General features: G+C 48.0%; 1 protein-coding gene across 3 annotated transcripts in view; it reads left to right on the forward strand.

Annotated features, from left to right (window-relative positions):
• Positions 1-1,010: 1,010 nt before the first annotated feature.
• Positions 1,011-26,295, forward strand: part of WHRN (whirlin) — an 89,453-nt gene continuing 64,168 nt past the window's right edge. For all 3 annotated transcript variants that reach the window (XM_063082412.1, XM_063082413.1, XM_063082414.1), the window contains exons 1-2: positions 1,011-1,628; positions 22,728-22,946. In XM_063082412.1, coding sequence (XP_062938482.1) covers positions 1,011-1,628; positions 22,728-22,946 — 837 coding nt within the window. The remainder of the gene's footprint in view (positions 1,629-22,727; positions 22,947-26,295) is intronic.

Below are 26,295 nucleotides of genomic sequence, written 5' to 3' on the forward strand. Positions count from 1 at the left end.
CCTGAGGCTGGAGAAGGGGAAGCTCAGGGGCCCCCGGGGCTCCTCCCACCCCTACCCCACTTTCACCCCGTTCTTCTCCGGGGCTGGACTGTTTCACCCCGTTTCCAGGCAACCGCCAGGCGCACAAAGCGGGACGTCATTTCCTGAAGAGCCCGCGGGAGGGGGAGAGAGTGGGGAGGGACAAGGGGGGGCGGGGCCAAGGCTGGTTGGCGACAACGACGGCGTCGGAACTAGCTGGAAGACTCGGCCCGGGCGGCTCAACAGTTCTCAAAGTCCGGGCTCGCGGCCGCGCGGCTCCGTCTGCGCCCGGGCGGTGTAGGGGCGCGGGGGCCGCGGGGCGGCTACATCCCGGGGCTTCCCCGGACATGCCCCGCACCCCCTGCAGGACGTCCGTGCGGCTCCACCGGCTGTGACTCTGGGGGCTCTGGGACGACAGCGCCCCCCGCCCCAATATCTGACTTCGGGGTCCCCCAGCCCGAGCGGAACGGGCGGCCCGGCTGGGGGAGCCCCGGACATGGTGTGACGGGGCGGTCAGCTTCGCTGCGCCCCCACCAGCCACTCGTCGTGTGCGTGCCCTCCCGAATGTAGCTGCTCTTTCGGCGACCCCCGGACTCCAGCGGCAGTCTCCGCGACCTCTGGGCTTCAGCCGCCAACTCTGTCCCCCAGGACCCCGCCACCGTCTGCGTGTCCCCTGGATTCCAGTTCCGCTACCCCCGCCGTCTTCGCGCCCCCGGGACTCTCGCAGCGGTTCCCGCAACCCTCCAGGATCCGGCCACTGTTCCCGTGCCCCGCAAACCCAGACACCAGCCGTCGTCTCTGTGCTCCCCCAGACCCAGATTCCAGACTCCGTCTCCGCGTCTCCCGGGATCCAGCCCTGTCTCCGCGTCCCCCCAAACCCAGACTCCAGGCGCGATCTCCGCGCTCGCTGGGAGCCAGCTGTCGCGCCCGTGCCCGCGAGTGCAGCCGCACCCCACCGCGCGCCCCGAGTCCGGCCCGGCCTCGGCGGGGAGATGAACGCGCAGCTGGACGGCCTGTCGGTGAGCTCGTCGTCCACCGGCTCGCTGGGCTCGGCGGCCGGGGCGGGCGGCGGTGGGGGCGCGGGGCTGCGGCTGCTGTCTGCCAACGTGCGCCAGCTGCACCAGGCGCTGACCGCGCTGCTGAGCGAGGCAGAGCGGGAGCAGTTCACGCACTGTCTGAACGCGTACCACGCGCGCCGCAACGTCTTCGACCTGGTGCGCACCCTGCGCGTCCTGCTGGACAGCCCGGTCAAGCGGCGCCTGCTGCCCATGCTGCGGCTGGTCATCCCGCGCTCCGACCAGCTGCTCTTCGACCAGTACACGGCCGAGGGCCTCTACCTGCCCGCCACCACTCCCTACAGGCAGCCCGCCTGGGGCGGCCCCGACGGCGCGGGGCCAGGGGAGGTACGTCTGGTGAGCCTGCGGCGTGCCAAGGCTCACGAGGGCTTGGGTTTCAGCATCCGCGGCGGCTCGGAGCACGGCGTGGGCATCTACGTGTCGCTGGTGGAGCCTGGCTCCCTAGCCGAGAAGGAAGGGCTGCGGGTTGGGGACCAGATTCTGCGCGTCAACGACAAATCCCTGGCCCGGGTGACCCACGCGGAGGCCGTCAAGGTAGGGCTGTGGTTTGGTTAGGAGTGAGGGACAGAGTATGGGCAAAGTGTTGCAGCTCTAAAGTCACTCCATGCTGTGTGTCCTTAAGCAAATTACTTGACCTTTCTGAGCTCCATTTGTCTTGACTTTAAAACTGGAACATCTAGTTCATGGGTCAGATGGGTACCAGGCACTGGTGATATAGTGATGCGGAGAACAGACATGGATCCTGACTGCGTGGGGCTTAAAGGCTAGTGCGGGAGATACTATCAAATACTCTGGCAAGTGCATGATTACGAAGTGTGGAAAAGGCTGTGGATTCTTATGAGCGTTAAAAGAGCGTTAAAAGTCTCTCCTTGGCTTATAGTTAGTAATCAGTAGGTGGCCTCTGCTGCTGCTGTTGTTATTCTCATATCCTGTAGATTTTTGCCCCAGAAAGAAAGTTTTGTTAGCCTTTAAGTGGCTTGAGGAGGCTGTTTAGGCAATCCTCCACAGAGCTCTAGCCTAAGCTCTGCTGTTTGTGGACCAGGCTGTGTACCCTGGAACAAGTCACTTGCTCTCTCAAAACCTCTGGTTCTCCAGTTGGAAAATGGAGCAATTGGACCAGATAAGTGGTCCCTAAAATTGTTGGAAATGACGCTCCTGCCTGAATGTCAAAAATAAATCCCCCAGCCCCTGTGAGAGTATTTGTGCTTTTTATGTCTGTTAATTGAGAATAATAACCTCATGACAACAAGCTTCTAGGGATTTAATCATGCTGTTTAAAGGAGTGTGTGTGTTTGCTAATCTCATGGCCCAGGGCTATTGAAAACCAGTTGGAGTATGAGATGGATAGTGTTCAGTCCAGGTGGATTCAAGGATCCCTTGCAGACATTTAGACCCCCTCCCTATTCCCTTTTGTGTGCAAGAAGTGAAGAGTATGGGGGGAAAGGAACATGGACACAGGTTCTGCTGCTGCCAAGGAATGCTTCCTAGGGATTTGGGCTGGCTTTGTGGCACAACTCCCCCCGGCCCCGATCCCCACCTTTATGCCCCTGCCTGCCTCCTGGTCCTTCTCAGTGCAGGTGTTTTGAACTCCAGCCGAGGGCCTGCTGACTGCTGGGAAACTCCAAGGTAGCAAATATCTGGGCCACATCCTGTGCTGTTCAGTGACCTGTGGCCAGGTACTCCCTGGCCGTGTACCTTGGACACCACCATCTCATGTCTGACCTTGGCTTCCCTCATTTGCTTCCCAGAACATCAACCCCTTTGAGGAGGCCCCTGAGGCTTTTGGAAACTTCTTTGCAGCTTCTGGAAAAAGGCCGATTGGATCAGTTTATATTGTTCGGGGTTGCAGCGGGCAAAGCTCATTGTGGGTTTCCATGCAACAGTTCTCCCCTTTGTCTCCTCTTCCCACATCAATCTTTTCCCTTTGTCTAGCATTCCATATATTTATAAAGAAATAGTCCATTAGCCTTGGCCCAAAAGGTCTGGAGTTCTCAGATGATAAATTTATGTTCTAAAGATACTTGACCCAAATGATCATTTCTAAATGTGGATTCAATTTTAGTGGCAGTTTAAAACGACTTAGGTAACTTAATCATCACAAGGTGATAGACTTTGCGAAAGGCCGTCAGTTAGCCTGGACATTAAAAACCACTGACTTTCTCTGCAGTTTGCACCCAGACTCAGCTATGCCGTAAGAGTCAAGCTGCTTGGCTGTGAGTTTCAGTTTACCAGCAAGACCCACCTCTTTGCCCCCACCCATTTCATCCATCATGCTCCAGATCTTCTGTCTGAACCTCTCTGAACTACATCTTGGTGCTGTTAAGCTGTGAATCAGAGCAGCACCCAGCCTTAGCTAGTTTATTTACTCTTGTTGCTTCCAGAGTAAAAGCTAAACTCTCCATGGCATAGTTTTTGAAGCCTGATAATGAATGTTTACTTGCTGGTAAGAGCAAGGTTGTTAACAGAAGCAGAACTGTCCTTGAAGTGTGGGAGCCCATGGCGCAGGAGCCTGTGCGAGCTGAGCTGCCCTCTTCGTCCCCAAATGTCATTTGTCCTGCTGAGGCGGCTGCTAAGGCAGAATGAACTCTTCCCTTGGGGTTGCCTCCTCTTCCGGCCGGTGCCAGAGCCATAACCTGCTCAAATGGACCCCCTTGGACCCTTCAGAAGCAACAGGCAAAATGAATGCTGCTTTCTGTCACATTAGCTCCAGAGGGAAAGGGGGACAGACTTCCTTCGGTGGGTGGAATTTAAAACGGCAGAACTTAGTCTCTGAGGCCACAGTGAGGTTGCATGATGGGCAGATTGTTTCAGGGACAGTTTAAAAGAATACCTGGAGAGCTTTTGACACATTTCCATGAAATTAAGAGTGTTAAGCCTTCACTGCAAGCCCAAAGATGTCCCAACTTCTCCACTAGGCACAAACTGCCCTTAACCAGGGTTTCTCCACTGGAGCCCCTCTTTGTAAGCTGCAGTGCTGGAGGGCCGGGCACTGTGTCAGGGGTTTTATGGTATAGGTACATTATTGTTAACTGGAACTTCAGGCTTTATTCAAATTTCACCTGGTTTTCTGCTTAGGTCCTTTTTCTGTTTCAGGATACCATGTTACATTTAGCAGAAAATTTGTTTTCAATCTTGAAGTCTTCATTTTTCTTTTGTGATGGGAAGAGGGAGAAAAAGATCCTCTGAGCTTCCCAAAAGGGGTGATTAATTATGTGTGTATGTGTGTAATAAAAAGAAAATTAAAGTAAAATAAATTTTGGAATCAAGTTACTTAAGTTTATGAATTAGAGGGGATCACAGCTTTTTAAAGAGGGGATTGGAAGTTTTTTCCACTTTTCTTTCTGATAAATCCAGCATCCAATGTTACCCAAAGCAGTTCAATGAGGATATTATCCCATATGCAATGGGGCTCCGATCTCTCTTTTGAAGTCCATTTGCTAAATCAGCAGTGACAGGTCCAGATAAGGCAAACCATTTACTGTTTGCAATTATGTTGAAGCGTTTTATTTTTTGGAAAATCTATCTTGAATGAACAGGAGCCAAGCTAATAATAATAAAAAAGTAGATCTTTCCAAGATTTTCAGCCAAATATGCTTGATAAATTGACCAAGAAATCCACAGACCAGGGATGCTTCATTAGGCTATACTGCACATGTGCTGTGTGACCTTGAGCCAGTCACTGATCCTCTCTGTGTTCCAGGGTGGATGGGCCAGGGGCGGTCCGTGTTTCCTTCCAGCTCAGACAGTCTGTGATTTGCTCGGTATGTGCTACACAGAAGGCATTTAGAATGTTTAATCTGATGTTTTCTTGTTCTTTTGGAATTGCTTTCATTTAAGGCAGAGTAGGGAAAGTTAGCTAAGGCTTGAGAGATGAGGATCTTGGCAATCTTGTGTAGCATCCTACTAAATCAGGAAATTGATGGGTTACACACTGTACTGACGAGAGCTTGACTGCTGTCTCTTGACTCAAGAACACCAACCCTGCTGCTATTCCAGAGTAAATGAGGAAATGACAATAGAATTCTAGCATAAACAGCACTGCCCTGGGAGCACTCAAAACCAAATTCGCTCACCCGCTTCCTTTCTGAGTCCTGGTTATGTGGGTAGCAGAATATGGGGTATCCAGGTGCCGGTGGATGTGTGTATGTATGTGTGTATTTCATCTCCATAAAAATTAAATGGTTTCATTACAGTTTCAGCATCCCCATGAGTAAATCCAAGGAGCATATTAGAATTTGAAATATTCCAGAAGTTAAAAACTGTTTCTGGCCCTTTCATTTAGTTAGAGTTATTACACCCCTCCCTTCCTTTGCATAATAGCCTGGGAAGAATCTGTCTATATTAATATAAATCATTATATTTGGTCTGACATATTCTAAGTGACACGTTTGTCATTTTTCCATTGGACACAGTTAGCTGAAGCCATTACCAATTATTACCACTTCCAACTTTGTATCTGAAATGTAGCTTCTCCAATTGGTCTCATTTCTGTGTTCCAATCTGGAAACCATGGGTATGCACAGACATTCTTCTAGCCCTGCATTCATTCTTGGGTCCTGTGAGTCCTGCCAGCCATGGCATGTGGAAAGCCCACTATTCATAAACCCTTTATCAGGTAGATTTTTGGTTGCTGCATGTCCTAAGTGTTATGCAGTACACTGAGAGGATCCATTTGTAAAATTTAGTTTTGTATATTAATTTGGTTCAGGCAGATACTGAGGGTTTTAGAAAAGTATGTTGCCTAGGTGGGACCAAATCTTTCAACTGGTTATTTACTGTTCAAATCAAAGAAGCATTTTGTAGAGTGGAAGAGAATGCCTTTATTTTTTTTTTAAGTATCGATATTTTTATAGTAGAAGATTCTTGTCTACTGACATGAAGCTGGACATGAAAAAGATATAGAATCACTCCAGTTGCTAGCTTCTTATGTTTCTGTCATTCCCCTCTGTTGACAAATCCAGTGTTGTTTATTACCTGCCACAGAGTCATCATTTGGATGGAGCTGCAAAGATAAGTATGATCCTTAACCCCCGACCAATTGAATTTTGTGTGTGCTCTGGCTTCCCACCTCCGCCTGCTTTCAGCAACACACACAGTACACAGCGTGTATGCACCGGTCAAGGCAGCCCCTCACATGTGTGCCTGTCTGCTCATGCTCGCAGCACATGCACGGCTTCTCGGAGTCATAATCCTCTCTCCATCCTGCAAAGGGCTTTGCACTGCAGCAGGCATTTGTAGGGGATTAGGCTCCAACTGGCTTTCTTGCAAGGTTCTTTTATGACCTGGAAGGGAAGTCTTTGGGCTCTACTGCTCGGGGACCCCAGACTAGTCCCCGGCCAGGATCAGAGAATCTGATTAGAAGGAATGACATTGGGCCGACCCTGTGGCGCACTCAGGAGAGTGCGGCGCTGGTAGCGCAGCGACGCTCCCGCCGCGGGTTCTGATCCTATATAGGAATGGCCCGTGCGCTCACTGGCTGAGCACGGTGCAGATGACACCAAGCCAAGGGTTGCGATCCCCTTACCGGTCACGAAAAAGACAAAAAAAAAAAAAAAAAAAAAGAAGGAATGACATTAAATGGTTGGAAGTAGCTGCAGGTTGAAATACAAATCTTTCACAACTGATTCTTTTTCTTTTTTTAAAACCCCCAAGCAAAAATTTGTTATTAACTCTGAACTTACATAGACTTCTGATTATGCCCCCGGGTGGGGGTGCTTTTTTAAAGAGTTCTGTGCTGCTGACATTTTCCTTTTCCTTGTATAGCCTGGCAGGTGGAAAGGGTGCAAAGAGTAGGAATTGAACTTTTTCTCCATTCTTTTCCCTTGCATTCCTGGTGTCAGCTGCAGGAAGCAGCACCATGGGGCCAGTGTACTTGTGGTTTGTCAAAGCAGTTTTAGGTTCACAGCAAAAACCTCTGCCCCCACACGCACAGTCTCCCTCCTTATTAACATCACCCACCAGGGGGTACATTTGTTACAACTGATAAACCTGCATTGACACTTCATTATTACCCAGAGTCCATAGTTTACATTGCATTTGTGTTTCAACTTTGCTTTACTGCAAGACTATTGGGAAGAGAGGAGGCTGATGTTAGTGAGAACCTACTGTGTATTAGGTGCTTTGTCCCTTCTGTCCCATTTAATCTTCCCCAGGGGAGACAAGGAGGCGAGGAGGGTCATGTTCAAGGAGATGAAATTGATGATCCCACAGTCACCATTGGGATTAGGAACCAAGTGCCTGGAACCCAGCTTGAAGGTAAGGTAGCCAGCCTCCTGGAAGACAGGCAGATGTCACATTTTGTGCCTGACATTTGGGGGCCCTTTAAGAACCACCCAGAGACTTCATTTCACTAAGTGGGGAATCTGAGACCTACGCATCAAGGGAGAGTGGCATGTCTCAGCCCATTCCATCATTGGATGGAGCCATTTGTCTGTACATTTTCTGAGCAGTGCTTACAATGCCACAAGGCTGTAACTGGTACCTGGAACCTCAGTCTATGGAGCTGTGAAATGGTTATAACCACCTCCCACCTGCCTCCTTCCCAGGATGGCTGTAGGTATCAAATGACTTACTAGGAGTAAAAACATTTGAAACCCTCTACTGTTATTTTAGTGAAAGGCCTTTTAAAAATGTGGTCTGTGCCTGGGTGGGTGACAGCCCATTCTCTGCAGGCCAAATCTACCCTACAGGACCCCTTTGTCTAATTCATGTGTCGCTTTGCTCTTAATTTTAAAACCACATTCCCAGAAGCAGGTTATTTCAGCAGCCTGATTGTGTCTCTGATTCCAAAATAGAATCATTTATGCACTCTGAAGCAATCAATGAACCAATTTGGGGTGAGATATATCTTCTGGCTTTTTGTTTTTTAAAAAACTGCTCAGGTTTTAAGAAGCCCCAATGCTTTGGGTGAGGGCCAAGTCCCCAGTAATCACACTTATGTTTAAAAGCTGCTTTATTCTCTACTGAGAATACATAAATGGATTTATTTTTTCCTCTTTTCCAGTCCCAGCACCTTTGCCTCCTTCCCCCTTTGAGAATTTGTGTTCCTTCTGCTAAATTGGCTGTGGCTTTGCTTCAGCTGGCAGGCAGTTTCATAGTCATTTTTTCTCTCTACCTGAGTTTCGTAATATCAGCATCCTCTCAACTCTGAATGCAAAGTAAATAGATCAGCCGTCCATAAACAAGTCCCAAGATGTCCTTTCTCCTGGACACTAAAGCTGCAGGCTGCAGGGAGGAACATAGTAAAGTGACATCAGAAAGGGTGTTTTCAAAATCCCAGGGGTGAAATGGACATCTTAGAAGTAATGCTTCACAAATGTTAGCTTGCTTGAGAATTAACGAGCTCCCCGGGCAAGTCTTAACCACACTAAGGGTTGAGAAGCACTGCCTTCCTTTAGGGTCCCCAAACCAATGATAGCATTTATCTACATAAAGACTTGACCAGAGAGGTGAACCTCTCCTGTCCCCGTCCTTTGCTATTTTGGAGCAAGATTCCAGATTTGCATGGTCAGCTGATGCATTAGAAAACCCAAGGAAGGGAGGTCTATACCCAAGAGGATAGAAATGGATTTTGGAGATGGAACTGGGTTCATCTGACAGGGTTATTAGCTAAGACCTTGGGCAGGTCCCTTTGCTTCTCAGATATCCCCATCGCTAAACCTGGCTCATAGTCCTCACAAACAGGTCATTGCCACCGTTGCACATCAAAAGTTTGAAAAATATGTCCGTGGAGGGCCCGCTGCAAGCATTGTAATGAGAAATGTTATCTACTGTGTTTGCTTGGCTTTTGAAAGTGCTCTGTTGTGCCCTTTTACTTTTTGGTTGTTTTTTTTAAAGTGTCATTGGAAGAAAATACCAAGACTCAGGGCCTGTGTGGTCTGTTGTAGCTGTTTGAATTGCAGAGTCATTTACTAAATGTAGTCAATATTCCCACATAGATGGAGTTTCTTTAAAAATGTAATTGCTCCTATCTGGCTTTTGGCATCTGCATTTTTGCTTTACAGCAGTAATAAAGCCTAGTGGTTGATTAGAATCATGTGTCCCCACCTCCCTTCTGATTTTCTGTGAGGCCTTAAAAAGTGTGGGGAGGCAGACAAGACAGATGCATGGCCCAGAGGCCCAGATTGTGGCAGCATTGTCCCCTGCATTGGCTGTATCCCTTACCTTGTTCCTCAGCATCCTTCCCTGATGGTCTCCCTGGGGACCCTGATGAGGACAGAGAGGCGGTGGCTGTTTCCAGAGCCCATTACAGTAATTAATGCAGGTGAAAGTGGTGATTTGATAACATGGGCTCTGCACTTAAAAATCAAAACAAAACAAAAAACCCTGTAATTTATTTGAGCCATATCTGAAAGGGTGTGCTAGGTCTCATGAAGAGGATTCCGAGAAAGGAAAAGAAAGGAAAGGAAAGAGGTCCAGTGTTCAGAAATTAACCTCCCAGGTAGGCAGGGAAGCTTCTGCTCAGAAAGTCATGGGATGGGTTTTCCTTCTGCCGCTTCTAGCCACCTGGCCCCAGATGGAGGAGGTGGCATCTTTTGGTATGCCTGTTCCCAGCGTACCCTTTTCCTTTTCTGCATCTCTCTCCTTCTGCCTCCCTCATCTTTCTCATTGGGGAGTCTCAAATCTGTCCCAGATTTTCCCCAGAGCCCTGTCCTGAGCCCTCATCCTCATCCAAGAATCCTCCCAATCCTGAGATTTGAAGTCTACAGTACTTCGGAAGTCTACATGTACAGAGCTCCTCCAGTTCCTCTTCTCACCCCTCATATGTCTGTGTCTCCACCCATCTCCTAGCCTTGCTGTCTCTGAATAGGCTCTGTGCCTGCTTTTAGTGTATTTATTTTTTACTTATATTTTCAGCTCTTCTCTACATTTAGGATCCTTATTTCCTCTGGAAGTCCTGGTTCATGTCCAGCCCTCTGATGGCACTTTCTCTTCTCACCCTCAAATCATGGACATTTCCCAAGTTAGGAACTTTGGCCTGCACTGTGCGTCCACAATTTTCCCCTTGGAGATTGCACCTGCAGGGCAAGGTTGGGTCTCCAGGCCTGACCTCTCCTCAGCACATCTCGGAGCACACTGCCCCCTCTGGCCATGCCTCCAGTCTGTCTCCCATCTTGCTGGTCTGCCCACCAGTCCATTCTCATCCCGGAGGCAGGGTGAACTCTCCTAACTTGCATCTGATCAAGCTGTGCCCTGCCTAGGACCCTGCTCTTGAGCTGGGAGCCTGCAGGACAGAGGCCCAGCTCTTCAGGCTGGCATTGGGGATGCCCATGGTCTGACCCCCTTTACCTACAGACAATCCTTTTCTCTGGCTATGCCCCACATGGAGTCTGCACCTGACCAAACAAGCAACATACCCTCCTGCAGAACAGAGCTTAGATTCTCTCCACCTATCGACACTCACAGCCCCTGCTAGGCCCAGCAGACCTGCCCTCCCACCCCGCCATGTCCCCATCTCTGGGAACTTTCTTTTCCTCCCCTCAACTCCCTCAGCAAAGCAGCAGGCTTCACTTCTGTGATGACACATAATATATTTCCTAGTGTTTTCTTTTCTTTGTTGCTTACTGTGTGATAATAACCTTTGTATGGAGGGCTTACAATGCGCCAGCCACTGTTGTCAGTGCTTTATGGGTATAAACCCATTCAAAGTTTGCAACAACCCTGTGAAGTTAGAGATAGGTACCACTGTTATCATTTTGTTTTGCAGAATTGCAAATAGTTTGTCACTTGCCTGTTGTCACAAAGACAGAAGGTGGCACAGCCAGGATTTAAACCTAGAATTTGTTGACTTGAGGGACTGTGTCTTTACTCCAGCAGCACAGAGAGGCCACATCCCTCAATGCTTGAGTCTGGGCTCCAGAGCCAGGCGCTCTGGGTTTCCAAGCCTGGCTCTGCCACTTTGTGGCTGTGGGGCCTTGAGCAAGTGTCTTCACCTCCATGATTCTCAGATTCCTCTTACAGTAAAATGTGAATAGCTTAGCACACTAATAAATATCACCACCACTGAGAATCTGCTGTACCATCACCAGCTCTGCTGGGGCTTACATACACCCTGCACTGACCCTTCACCAAAGCCCTGTGGGAGAGGAAACAGAATTGGGAGAGGAAACAGAATCAGGAGAGGAGGTGACCAGCCATGGGAACACAGACAGGAGGTAGCGAGACTAGGGTTTGAACTCAGGTCTTGCTGCCTCCAAAGCACATGTTCATTGCCATGGTTGTTGGCTGCTTCTACCAGAGAAGCAGGTGTATAGCCCAGTACAGTGCTGGCTAGAGCAGGGGTTCAGTAAATGTACATTTCTTCCCCAAGTTTTTTCATTATGGAAATGGCTTTTGAAGCCATTTGAACGAGAAAACCTATGCAAAGCTAGAAAATCCAGGCCATGGCCATCCTGCCCTTTTGCAGGCAAGCTTTATGCATTTTATTGACTACACTTCAGGGACAGAGGCAGCATTGGGCACTTTTTTCCTTTCTGTTTTTCTTTTGCTTCTCTGTTATCTCTTTCACCATGCCCTGAGCTTTGTCAGGTTTTTATTTTGTATGTTGTCTGTAGAAGTTTCCTGATAGGTAACTGTGACCGCAACTCAATCCCCATTAGAGTGAACTGGTGATTTGTGAAATCATTTAATTGAATGTTGGAGTCTCTGAATTCATCTACACTGCCAGGATCAGAACACTGCAAGGATGAGAACAGGATATCTCCTGGACCTCATATGAAAGGCTGGTGGTTGTAAGCCCTGTCGCAAGCTGGACAAGTTATAGGGTCCTTTTGTTTGGTTCATAGGAAACATGAGTAGTAGAGGAATCTGCCTAAACACTTAAAAGTGTGTGTGTGTGTGTGTGTGTGTGTGTGTGTGTGTGTGTGTATTTCTTTCTTTATTTTAATGATCTAAGATAAATGGGCTCAGTTTTAAAAACTTGGAAAGCCAAGAAAAATACAGAGGAAAAAAAACAAAAATCACTGATAATCCCACCCACTCACCTATCCAGAAGTAATCACTTTTGACAATTTGATTTAGCCTGTGTGCCTCTGTGTGTACATTTGTATTGGGAATTCTCTGCCATTCTGAACATGCTTATCTAGCCTTCTTCTTTCACCAAGCAATGGATCATGACTGTTTTCCCATCCTGATAAATGTTTCCAGAACATGATTTTTAATGATTGCATAATATATTATAGCAAAGAGGTACATGATTTATTTAACTTTCTTCTTGTTGGACAGTTGGTTTTTTTAATATTATCCATTTTGCTGCCTTAAACATCCTTGCACATTAATCTTTAAGCACATCTCTAATAATTCCTCAGGCTGTCTTTCTAGAGATGGTGTTGGCTCTGCGGAGAGGCATAATTTTAAAGCTTTTTGATAACTGTTGCCAAACTGCCCTTGGGAAGGAATTTGTGTTTTTCGAGTTCCTCCTACCAACATTAGCAGCACATGAAGTTCCTCATTCTTTCCCAGCCATGCCAACACTGGATATTATATTTCTTTTCCATTTTTGCCAATCTGATAGACAAAAAAAGTATCCTATTTTAATTTGCATAATTAAAAATAGTGAAGTTGAACACCTTAACATGTTTGTTTGTATGTGTGTATATTTTTGGTGTACAACTTACTTACTGATATCTTATGCCCATTTAATCATAAGAGTTTTACATTTCAATGTCATCAAATCTATCGGTCTTTTTCTTTCTGATATCTGTTGAGTAGATTTTTAGGAAATGGTTGATTCATCCATGCTGAATTCAGATTCTTCAGTCTGAGGTTGAATTAAATTAGAAACCTCCTCAATGTGTCTACTTATGGACCAAGAAAATGATACTGATAAAAACAGGTATTCATAATGGATCTATGTGCTCTGGACGTCAATCCTAGACAACAAAACACTCTATTGCAAGCCCATAGAGGCTCATCTTGAGCGATTATATTTATGATTCCTAGAACCCTGTAGGTTCTTCCTTAAAAAAAAACAAAAAGAATAAAGAGACAAAATTTAGAAGCACATTTGTAAAGCAATTTACTTAAATTATAAGAGACTAATACCCAGGCTTTGTGGATAATTGAAGAATTTCATTAAAAAGGAATCAATATCTTTCTGGAATCTGCTCTGTCCTCATCTTGCCAGTTGTTTTGCAAAGGGGTGGTTACTTTATCTGTCAATTTCTTGCAAATTTCTTGTAACCTCCCCAAGGTCGAGAATTTTTCCTTTCTTTGACTGTTCATGTTGTTCCTTTTCACACAGACTTAACTCATTAAGACATCTAGGAGAAATAATAGTGGAGAGCAGGGGTTTTAAAATGTCAGGTCCTGGTTCCAGCCTCTGAGATGCCAGTGTTCCCACTACAGAAGTGAAGATTTCCTTCCACATCTTCACACAGAACCTTTGGAGAAGGTCAAACTCTTAAAGAGAAGTGGGTGGAGGGAATGAACAGTTGATTTCTTTAAACCTACTTTGTGAGCCTCAAACTAAAGGCAAATTTAAATAGCATAAAAGAAAACCAGAAAGGGGAGAAGATAGTGGCATTAAGTAGTCATCGTCCATTTCTCTGCTGTCTCTCCTGACCTTCATCCCTGTGTATTTCCTCATATATCAAATCGCCTGCTTCCTTCATTTTTGTTTCATGACCCTTGTGTTGAGCTGTGTTTCTGGGAGGAGGTCTTGGATGGGATCACACAGATGCTCGGAGGTCCCGGGATGATTTACCCTGGGATGCAGCAGCACATGGAAGCGAGGTGGCCGCACAGAGCCAGAGCAGATGGGCCGCATCATGGCATGGCTGTGCCCCCGGTCCTGGCCCCCTGATGAGCACACAGATGTTGGGAATGCTACCATGAAGACATGGTTCTTTGAGAAATAATGAATACTTATCATACCACTACCCGATTATGTCATCACTCCAAAAGAATATAGAAATAACAATTTTTGGACTTTTGTTTAAGGGAATGTTTACAAATGACATGTGTTGTTAGACCAAACTCAGCAGCTGCAAAGCATTTCTGGGGAGTGGAAGGAGAGAGGTAGGAGGAGAAAGCAGAATTATTGCCCAAGCATCGGTGAAAACTATCTCTGCCTCTAACTGCATGGAGAACGTGTCTAATCCTAGAGATGTGCTTACACTTTAGTGTTTATTCATCCATTCTGCAGCTGTTTTATTGAGCACCTACTGTGTGACTGGTGTGATTTAACACCCTTTTTAAATTCTACATATATCATTTACTTGTTTTTTGATATATTTGTCATTAATATTCCTACTTATGTCAAAAATAATTGAGTGACTTAACTTGAAAAGCATGTTATTAAAAAGGCAGAAGGATCAGAAACCATATTGGAAAGTATGTGTGATGGGAGGGGGTGCCTTTACTAGGAACAGTATTTCGTATGTAAATTGAATTCTGAGCTTCCTAGCAACCAAGGCAAAAAGAGAGATTAATATATCCTCCTATGTTTTTATTTACAGATACACCTGTGATCAAGCAAAAAGACTTGCCTGCCTTTCCAATCTATTGTGAAAGGTATAGATAAAAAAATCACTTGTATAAATAAGTATGTTGAGATATATACTTTCAGGGACAGGGAGCAGCACGTACAAAGGCCTGAAATGGAAAAGACCTTGGAGTACTTGATACTGCAAGAAAGCTCAGGTGGCAGGGGCAGGAGATGAGGCTGGCCAGGCGTCAAGGCCAGCCGCTCAGGCCTGAGATGTACTGCGTGGAGTTCGCATTTTGCATCAGAAGCAGTGGAGAGAGTTTGGGGCAGGGAACAGACAGAGTCCACTTAAATTTTAAAAGGATCCTCTGGCTGCTCTGCAGAGACTGGTTTTGGGGGCTGAGCAAGGGGGCTGGGAAGTTGTAGCAGCCAGTGGTCCCGGTAAGAGGTAATTAACACAGATAAAAATGGTGCAGATGGAAGGAGCTCTGAAGACAGAATGCTAATTAGGAGTTTACTTTCTCATGACATTAAAATATGCCACTGGGGCAGAGTCTACATCGCCATTGTCTGTCCTCCTTCCAAGCAGGGCTGGGTGGGGAGGGTCTTTCCAGCCATGTGGCTGTACCCAGCACCTGCTAAGGGTTCAAGAGTCTGAGGGGCTTTTTTTAATTTATGGCCTGTAAATCCCATGTTCCCTTTTAAGACCCTCCCTTGTCTGTCTTGGGCCAAAATGCGGGGTTGGCCTTGTGTTATCTGAACCCTCTTGAATCTCTGGTGATAGGGCAGTGGGGAGGAGGGGAGGGGGCATGAGTTCAGAGAGTTCAAGGTTCATGTCCAAGCCCTACCTCTTATCTTCTTTGTTACCTTGCACAAGGCACTTCACCACCTAGCGTCTTTCCTCATCTGTGTAATGGGAAGAATAAAATTCATGGTCATCATTGTCATTTTGCTACTACGACTAAGCACCTCCAGTGTGTCACACCCAGTGCAAAATGCTTGTACTTTTCCTCATCAGTCCTCATTTGGTCCACATGACAATGCCATGAGGATAGGCATTCGTAGTCCTATTTAATAGGTAAGAAAGCTGAGGCCCAGAGTGGTTAAGTAACCTGTCTAAAGTCTCATAGCCAGGAAGGAATGGAACATTTTTGGGAATGGCTTTTTAGCAAGTGTACCTTCTGTTGGAAAACTCTTGGGGGGAGAGGTGTCCCCACCTGAAGACACCACCGGGTTATCTTTTTTATTTTGGTGCATTGCAATACTTTAGGGCTCAAGATTTAGCTCTCAGATGAAGTTGGGAGAAATAGCCAAGATTTGCCTACACTGGGAGATTTCTGGAGCCTGTGGAAGAAAACATGAAGGAGGATCTGGTAGAGCCCTGCACCAGAGTGAGCACTGCCTTGGGAGAAGACCATTGTGAAGCCCCCACCTTCCCCATCCACTGCATCTGGGGAACTCACGGTTTCTGTAGGCCCAGATGACATAGTGCTGCCCCCTACAGGTGGTTTAGGAACTCCAACAGGGAGAGAGGCATGACCCAGGGAACACCTTCCCAAGGAAATGTGATTGTAATGAATAAAGATGCCCTGCCCGCTGCCTCAGGAATTCCACTTTTCATTAGTCCAAAGAGTTGGATGCGTGCGTGCTTCAAGATGGGACTCTGAACCACTCCTACTTCTATTTCTCTCTCCACATCCCATGTGTATCCAAGGTGCTTATGCTCACATTAGTGTGGAGAAGTGGGGGCTGGTAACCTAGGGCTGCCTGACTCCAAGTCTGTGGCACTGCTCTTTCTGTGCCCTAATTTAAATAGATTCCTGGGGGCTGCCTGGCATATAGAAAGCTCATTAAATATCTTGTTGAATGAATGAATGGGTAAATGAATGAGAGGGAGCAGGGAGAGGTTATAAAGAAAACAGAACAGGCAGTGCGCCTCTAGGAACTTGTAGTCTTAAAGACAGGATTATGAATGTGACTCAAAGCTTATAATGTAGAAGGCAAAAACCTAGAGTCAGCCACAATCTGGGAAGGCTTCCTGGAGGTGGTGGAAAAGGAACTGAATGTTGAAGGGAGGGCAGATATGAGGAAGTGTGGATAAAAGGAAAGAAGGAGGTTCCTTAATTGAAGGAAAGTTGGGGGATGGGGTGGTGGGATGGCTAGAGTTGCTTATGTATTTGTGTCCATGTGTATTAGAGGTTTAGAGAATTTTGGGGGCCTGTGTTTGCAAGAAGGAACTGGCAGACTCAAGAAATGAATTAGCATGCATTTACTATCTATGTGCCAGGAATCGTATAGGCAATTTACATTATCTTAATAAACCTTGTAACAATTGCTTTTTAAATGTAGAAAAAGGCACAGACAGGTTAGATAATTTGCTCAATGTCACACCACAGGTCATCAGCAGAGCTAGGATTGTTGCCCACTGTGTCTGAACCCAAAGCGCCAGCTAGGCCCGGTGAGGTCAGGAAGAGCAGGGGTGCATCATGCTTCTCTCCCTTCCAGATCACTATCCTGGGTCTTAGACCAGATCTCCCTCGTGAGGTTGAATCTCTGATCCCGAAAAGAGAAAACCTTGCCCTTTGAGGTCTGTGCCCTGTAATAAACTGGATGACTCACCATTATGTGTCCTTGAGTGGGACTTTTCCAGCACACTTCCTTTGCACATGCTCCCCAGCACAACAATTTGATAGTTTTGTGACCTTGTGGTCCTCCTCATGCTTGCATTTGGTGTATGTTTTTGAACACAGAAGCACATGTACATCTGCTGTGTCAACACATCCCTATTGTCACCCTGCACTGTGGCCCTCTGCAGTCTATTTCTCAGTTCTCTGTTGAGCAGAGAATCGTGTCAGCCTGGTCTATGATTTTGGGGTTTCAGCGTCAGCTTCAAAGAGCCAAACGAGGCAGATTTGCCTCCTGAGAACATTAATCCAAGTAGCAAGTTATTCAGTTTGAAGACATACACGTATAATTTACATTTCCATAATCATAATGCACTGCCTGAATAGTCATCTGGTGATGGATAGTATCCTTGCCATGCCATCTGCCGGGTCAGATCGAGATTTCTCTATGATCTGACTTGGTGGAATGCAGGAAAGCCCCTGGGTCGAGTTTTGCTGGTAAGCACAGGATGGCAAGCATGGAACACAGCACTCTGATGACTGCCCAGGCTCGCAGTGGGCTCTCTCTGGATCTTATGGTTTTTCTTTTTAGCTATAGCTCGTTGAATTCCTAAGTGACGGGCACTGTGCTAATAAGAATCTTCTACTTAAAGAGAGAGTGGAATTAAAATGTTCAGTTTGCAGGAGAGAAAACAGATGGACAGAGAGGTTTGATAACTTATGTGAGGTGGCACATCTAATAGGAAGTTGATTCAGGAAAACGGGGTTGCCATAGGGGGAAAGGGTTGTAGTTGACAGAAATTCACCGACATGCACGGGTAGAGCATGCAGGTTGCTTTAATATAGGGGTTGGATGTGGTGGACTGCAGGTGACTGTTTGCAAAGGGCAAGGACACAGCCATGGTCCCACTGGAAGGGCAACTCCCCAGCCTTCAGGGCCCCTGCTGCCAGTGATAGTGCCGAGTTGGGGTGTGCATCCTGCCACACCCTAAATGCTCTATCTGCCCTTCTGGTGTTTTCTTAAACCCTTATGGTCCCTGCCAACTGATATTGACCCTCAGACCCCCCAGGTTCTGGACCAGGTTCAAGGATCTGGTTAATGACCCAGTAGCAACACCAACCTGCACAATTCTGAGTGCTCACTCCTAGAATGGGGAAAACTGAGTGCAGTTTCCAGACCCAGGGGTCAGGTGCCTGGCATGCTCAGCCCTCAGGCCCACCTGAAATTTATATCTGTGCATCCTAAAGGCCCTGATCCCTCTGCTATTGTGACCTGTGACCACTGTGTGAGTAACTATAGGCTTCCGAATGCAGCTGTGACCCAGAGAGACATAGAATTTTAACGTGTGGCAGGACCTTAGGAAGCACTAAGTCCAACTTGCTTATTGCCAGATGACAAAACCGAGGCCCAGCAAGGGAGGAAGTAGCCCAGATGACCCAGCAAGCCAGTGGCACAACAGGGCCATGCCTGGGGGTCTGTCTCACCAGCCAGGGCTCTTCCTAGTTTGCCCTGCTGTCTAAGACTGCTTGCTATGTAGGCTCACTCTGGCAAGGGAAGTGAAATGGATGGCCTGGTGCACCTGACCATGAGCGAGCACCTCACGATCGCTCAGGTGGCCCGAGCCTCGGGGATCAAGGTAGCAGTGGGAGTGAATGTGGAATGCTAGTGGAATAGCATTCGGAGGAGAAGGTGTGGGTCAGCTTTCCTTAGGAATTAACTCCTCCGTTTAATGGTGCCCTTTAAAATCAGCAAGGGTTCAGTTGTAAAACCAGAGACAAAAAGGCAGTAAGAAGGTAGAAACCGATGTCTCAGGCCATCGCCTTCCCCTTCGCTGCACGATGAACACATTTTAGTTGCCTTAAAGGGCAGTGGGTGGAGCCGTTCCTGCAGGATTCTAATGGCCACTGCACCAAGACTACATTCCAAGTGCCTGCTTAGACATTGGAAGTGCTGTCTCAGGAATCTTGTTTTTCTTCAGTTTTGCCAGAAAAATAAAGGTGGCAGCAGAGGATGAAGATATTGTTGCTCTCCAAGACCCCCTGAAAGCCCACATTTATCCCTAAAGAAGAGTTAATATCAGAGGTGGTAGAATGGTGTCAACTTGACTGGCTGCCACATTTTCTGGTCCCACGGTCTTGTGATGGGGAAACTGAGGCATGGAGGGGAAAGGGCTTGCCCAGGGCTGGCCTTCTGTGTCCTGGTCTGTGCCTTTCGTATATACCTGTACTCCATCTGTCCTTTCCCATCGCAGGTTTTCAGGGTCCCCTTCTGTAAATATTGGGGGCGGGAAGCACATGGGAGACTCAGTGCTAGCTCTCTGCAGCATTCTCATCAAAGGCATTAACCTCCTCTCTGTTCTCAAGGTCTCCGCTTGCCTATTTATAGAACTGACCAAAAGGACTCTACTATCGCCAGCGATAAAGAATACAAATGATGCTCTATGCATTGTATTTTATTCTTCTCCCACTTTCTTTTTTAACTCCTTGGACAATGCTTTTCTACGGCATGGTTTCCCGCCCCCATGCAAACCCTCCGGGGGAGAAAGGGGAGGGGGCTCTGCCACTTGCAGAGCACCTACTGTGCGCAAAGGCTCTGGACCTCATGTGCATCGTCTCATTTAATGGATGCTACCCTGAGAGTGGGGTATCGTCCTTCTCCCCATTTCACATGTGCTGCTGTGAGAGGGGAAGCAGCTGGCCAAGGGCTCTCAGCTAACGTGTGCTGGGAGTGCAGCTTCATTCCCATTCTCCCAGCTCCATGATCCGTGTATGTCCTCTCCTCTTATGTTCCTTTGCTCCTAACTCAGGCACAACCTCCAGGACTAGAAGTGTCTGTACGATGATGCCTGTGGAGGTTATGGTTTCTTCGGCGGGCAGTACTTACTTTCTCACCCAAGCAGGCCAGTCAGTCTTTTCTCAGGACCTACTGTGCAACAGGCAAAGCCTTGTCTGTCACCGGGTTGCAAGCATGACGAGGACCTACTGTACTCCAGGCAGGATCTTGTCTCTCACCAGGCACAAGTGTCGTGAGTACATGTCACATTGTTCCCTGCAGGCTTGGCACGGTAGGCCCTTGGTCAGCACTTGAATGAATGGCAGAGCTTAGTCTCGTGTGTCTAAGAGGGAGCAGAGATGCAGTCAGGCCAGTTGGAGCAGCCTCGGAGCATCGAGCAGGAAGGGTCAGGAAGATATCAGGGGACATGGAAAACACAGTGGCCTCAGAGCTCCTGCTGATGCCACCTGTGCCTGGGAACCCACTTTCCACTTCACTTTGACAGAAGCCTGCTTGGTCTCAGGCTTCTCCATCCTGCATCTCTACTTATCAGAGATTTGATTTTCCTGACTGTTCCATCAGGGGAGCCCTTAGGAGTGCTGAAAGAGCACCATAAATTTTTCCCTACGTTTCTTCTCAAAAATCTTTTTTAAAAGCAGAATTTGGGAGTGTTGCCATCATTTCACTATCCCTCTGCTGGGGACTGGCATTTGGCTATGGAATTGAGGGTCATGGGCTCTTCCTCCTCTGGGAGAGGTTCAAATGTCAAAGTCCCTCTTGGGTCCTTATGTGTTTGAAAGCTCAGCCCTTGGCCTGCCTGGTCCGTTGAGAGTGTTGTGCAGTAGGTTGGGGCAAGCTGGAGAGGCAGAGGGCTCAGTGTCCTCCTCCCCCTTTTTAAGCATATTCTTTATCTCTGATATTGAAAGCAATGTACCCCCATTGTGGAACATTTAGAAAATATTGAGAAACAGGAAGAGCAAAATAATAATCACCCATAATCCTACCACCCAGAGAGAAACACTCTAGCGTCTGTGCACTTTCCTTCTTGGTTTGGTCCGGTCTGGTTTTTCCTTTATGATTTTTCTGTTACCATAGCTGAGATCATACTGTAAGAAATAATTCATAGCCTTCTGACCCCACTTAACATTAAAATATGTCACGTTTCCATGACATTACAAACTCTTTGTAAATATAATTTTAACAGCAGCATAAAGTTTCAGTGTGTGAATAAATTTCATCATTTATTCAAACAGCCACTTGCAGGGTGTATTAGTCAGCTGGGGCTGCCATAACAAAATACCATAGACTGGGTGGCTTAAACAATCCAGATTTATTTTCTCACAGTTCTGGAGGCTGGGTGTCTGAGATCAAGGTGTCAGTGTGGTCGGGTCCTGGTGAGGGCCACTTCTAGGCTTGCAGAGGCCACCTTCTCACTGTGTCCTCACGTGAAGGACAGAGCAATCTCCCTCTCTTCTTACAAAACCACTAATCCTGTCATGAGGGTCCTACCCTCATGATCTCATCTAACTCTGCCTCCCAAAGGGCCCATCTCCATATTATCAGCACATTGGGGGCAGGCTTTCAATGTGTGAATTTTGGGGGAGACACAGTCAGTCCCTAGCATGTGGTGTGATTGCTGTTAATCCTAGTGCTAAGTGACTGTCTCCCTGAACGAACATCTTCATTTCAGCTAGAGGTGCATTGTGGGGAAGCAATATGGCAGATCTCAGCTTCAAGCCCAGAGCATAGAGTTTGGACTTACCTCTCCAGGTGGTTGCATCCTCAGACTGGAAAATGTACCGTGGTGGTGTCTAGACTCAAAATTAGTTGCTATGGGACTAGTTGTGTGGGCAGGCAATTTCCCTCCATTTCTTCATCAGAGTAATGGGCTCCCTCCCTGCTCCAGGATTGGATTTCATGAAATAATGCATGTCAGGTGCAGAGCAGAGTACCTGACCTACACAGGCCCTTTCTAAACATGAAGCTGTTGTTATTATCAATGTTTTTATATCTAGACTCTCTTGTTTGGTATTTTTTCAGGGTTGCCAAGACCACCCCTGGGCTTGGTGATTCACTAGAAAGGCTCACAGGGCTTAGCATGTAGTTGTACTCGTGGCTGATATTACGTTGAGAGGACACAAACCAAAATGAGCACAGGAAAAAGGTGCACTGGGCAAAGTTCAGAGGAAACCAGACATAAGCTTCCAAGGGTCCTCTCTCTGTGAGTCACACAGGACATGCTTAATTCCCCCAGCATCAAACTGTGACAATATATGTGAAATACTGTCTATCAGGGAAACTCAGTAGAGAGTCAACACTGAAGGTTTGCACTGGGAGCTGTTCACGTGGGTACCCTCTTCCAGTACCCGCAACTCCCAGAAGGAAAATAGGCGTTCCGCATAGACCACACTGTTTGCACAAACAGTCTATGGCACAGTGAGCCACATTAATCAGTTAAGGAGCGGTGGGAACACTCTCCAAATCCAAGTTCTCAGACACTGGCCCAAGTGCCAGCCTCTCCAGCAGACCGTTCTAAGGATGGCAGTCTCAGGCCCGCTGTGTTCCTCTTTTCTGCAGCTGTCCTCAGAGATCGTATTTCTTGTGTTTGGACCACTTCAAGATAGAGGTGGGACAGATGTCCCCATTTCCATAGGACAAAACTGAGGGCTAGAAAAAGAAAGGGACTTAGGGGCCGGCCCCCTTCTGCACATGTGGGGTCCTGAGAGGAAGTGAGCCCTGGGTGACTGGAGAGTGTTCCTTAACCCCCCACCTTTTACTTCCCTCTAACCTGTGTATCCCTTTGCCTCTAGGCTCTGAAGGGCTCCAAGAAGCTGGTGCTGTCCGTGTACTCGGCAGGGCGCATCCCTGGGGGCTATGTCACCAACCACATCTACACCTGGGTGGACCCGCAAGGCCGCAGCATCTCCCCACCCTTGGACCTGCCCCAGCCCCACAGCAGTGCCCTGAGGCAGCATGAGGGCGAGCGGAGGAGCACCCTGCACCTCCTGCAAGGCGGGGATGAGAAGAAGGTGAGCTCCCAGCCTCAGGGCAAAGTGTGGGCAGGGGCAGTGGGGGGAGGCTGGGCCCTGAGACGCCATGTTCTCCTTCCAAATCCACAACAGCAAAGCTTCTCAGAGGCTGGAAGAAGGCACTTCTGTCAGGGATCTATCCTCTCCCTCGAGTCCCTTCTGAAGGGTTTTGTTTTGTTTTGTTCTGTTTTTGACTGGGGCAGTATTTACAGGCTAAGCTGTGCAATAGTGAGCGAAATCCAGGACATCTCTTTAGAAGAGGTGATTGAACTTCCCACTGGCCCAGACCCAGGTACCTGGTCACATGCAGCTGCCAGGACTCTGTACTCCACAGAGAACCTTTTGCAGTGTGGGTCTGGGTTGTAAGCAATAGAAGCCATCCCTGGCCAACTTCTCCAGAGCAGGAATTTGCTGGAAGGGTGTGGGCAGTCCTAGAATTGAAGCTGAGGAACTCAGCGTGCAGCCTGCAGGAGGAGGATCTCCAGCATTCCCTTCTCTGTGTCCCCTTCCTCAAGATTCATCTTCCAAGGAGAATTCCAGTACCGGATTGGCCAGCTAGGATGTCTGGGCATTTTGACAAAACCACGAAGTCTCTAGCTGGTGGGGGAGGGGTAGTTGCCCTAAACACGGTGGTGTGTTGTAACCTGAAGAAGGGGACAGGGACATGAGTAGATGTCCCCCAGGAGCCCTCCTCCCCCAGACCCAGACTGTTTCTTCAAAACAAAAAAAAATAGACTGAAATGGTCTCCTAGTGTTTTAGCCTTCTCTCTGGGCGCTGTTTGCTCTGCACCCCCTGGGTTGCTCCTGGGACCAAGCATGTAACTCCTGCCAGCAGCTCTCTCGTGTTTTAGGACAGCAAGGAGGCCGCATGGCTTGGGGCTCTGGGCCAAGCGCATTCCCTCTGGAGACTCTTTCTGTCGATAAGTCTGTAACATTTATTTAATGCGTTTTGTGTTCTTTGCTCAAATGTCAATATGTAGGACGCAGCAGAGATCACAGTGGCTTCTGTGCCAGGTGAGCTGCAGCTGGGTAGCTAGTTAATATGCACCATGCAGCAGCCCGCCTGGGCTTCTTCAGGGTTGCTGGGCTGGGTGGGCTCGTACCCTCTCCCCACTTGGGAATGCTGCTCTCTGGCTGTCTTGAGAGAGCTGTCTGTGGAGCTGGGTCATGTTCAAGGCCAACCTTCCAGGGCGAGAACTTGCTTTATCTTTTTATCTAGCCCCTTTCCTGTGCAGGGCATGAGCTTAGGGTAGTGGTTATCATGGATTAACAGCTCTCATGTGCCGAGCTCTGTGCTCGTGGCAGCTTTCTGAGTCCTCACAGCCGCCCTGTGGAGTGGGTGTCATTGTCCCCATTTTACAGATGAGGAATCCAAGACAGCACTGTGGCAAGTGGGCTCCATTCAGTGAGTCACCTGGTATTTTCTGAGCACCTTCAGTGAGCCTGACAGTGTTATGGGAGGTGGGAATAAGGCACCAGGCAAGAGAGATGAAGCCCTGCTCTGGGGAAGTGTCTAGTGGTGGGGAGAGTGAGACAATAATCCAGAAAGGAGCATAAATGAGAAGATAAATGGTGAAAATTGATGGAAGGAAATAAACTCAGAGAGGGGATAGAGAGAGACAGGGAGGGAGGGAATGCCTTGGACGAGGTGGTCAGGGAGGACTTCAATGAGGAGATGACTCCTGAGCTGAGACCTAGAGAGGGAGAAGGAGTTTCCATGCACCATTTTGGAGGCTGAAACTCCCAGAGAGCAAGGACAGCACATGCAAAGGCCCTGAGGTAGGACTGAGTCCAGTGTCTTCAAGGACACTGTTGCTAGAATTGAGTTGGTGGGAGGGTGGGAAGTAGATAAGGTGTCTTCTGGGAGTCTTGAAATAACTTACACCAGAATGCATGAGGCAGAGGCTACATCATGCTCTGGGGATGACCAGGTACCAAAGGAGGCAGGAAGTACCCTGCACCACACCAGAGAGAGGCCTTCCCGGATTTCACAGCTCCAGACTGAAGTTTCTCCCTCTCCCTGCTCCTCCTCTTCTCTGTTGCAGAGGGGTGTGGGGTAATGTCTCCAGAGCCCTTGCTGCTGGATCCCCAGCATGAGGCCTGGTGGGATCTGGTTTTCTTCTTTCCAGTGGCCTGGTCCTGTCTTCTAATATTCCAAGTAGCCGTGACCAGACTCTGAGGCATTCCATGCCAAACTTCAGAAGTCCTAAATGCAACTTCAGCAGAGGTGTGCCTCTAGGGAAGTGGGTTCCCAGGGCAGTAGTGAGGTAAGAATCACACAGGTAGCCAATTACCCTTGAAACCCTCTACGCTGTCCCATGAAGCTGCCTCTAGTTTTGCAGCCCCTCCCAGCAATGCTTTTCTCCGTGCTGAAGTGTAAGACCGTCCTGTGAGGTAGGAGCAGGAAGAGAGGGCGTATGTAACTGTCTGGTAATCACACCCTTCTGCTCTCAAGTCACTATCAAATCCTCAGAGGCAAGTAGGGGCACAGTAAAGAATGCTCGTTGTTACAGCTTCCCATTCTGTGCTGCCCTCAGCCTCTATAACATAATAAATAGGAACAGATCTGTTGTGGGGGTCACATGGCATAGTGTCAGTGTGGCAGGGGTGGTAAAACACTGGAGCCAAGGCTGCCTGGGTTTAGATCTTGGTTCTCACTCTTGCCGGCTGTGTGACCTTGGACAAGTTGCATAACCTCTCTGAGCCTCAGTTTCCTCCTCTGTGAAAAGGAGACAGTGGTAGGCCTACTCTACCCACCACTGTGGAAGCTTCTGGTGGTAAGGAGCTTGCTATTGAGCCCTGGAACATCCTTAGTGCCTGGAACAGTGTAGGTGCTTAGTGAGTATTTATTATATGAATGGCTAAATTAAATCAAAAACACCTTGCCTAGGCCTGGAATATGGTAGAGGCTCAAGAAACATTTGCTGTGTTTGATTCTAAGTCCTGTTTGATCAGACCCATGCATATGGCCATCTGCTTCCCAAGCTGGCATTTTTTGTTGTGGCCTCTGGACAGCTGCCACTCTCATGCCCTTGGGCGCTGGTTCCCAACCCCTCACCCTCCAGGGAGGGAAAGGCACATTCTTCCTCTTTGCCACCTCTACTTCACCCCCGAGGCAGGTGACACTCATTGGAGGTTAGCAGGTCCCCAGGTCTTAGGCTTTGGGGTTCTTAATTGCTTAGCTAGGGCTGATGGGGTGGAGGAAAACTTTTGTGTTACTCTGGGGCCTACCGTGGCTCTCCTATCTTGAAAAGACAGAAATTGTTTAGGGGGGCTGAGCCCGTGGCGCACTCGGGAGAGTGCAGCGCTGGGAGCACAGTGACGCTCCCGCCGCGGGTTCGGATCCTAT

The sequence above is a fragment of the Cynocephalus volans genome, chromosome 17 (assembly GCF_027409185.1).
Source record: "Cynocephalus volans isolate mCynVol1 chromosome 17, mCynVol1.pri, whole genome shotgun sequence".
Classification (NCBI taxonomy): domain Eukaryota; kingdom Metazoa; phylum Chordata; class Mammalia; order Dermoptera; family Cynocephalidae; genus Cynocephalus; species Cynocephalus volans.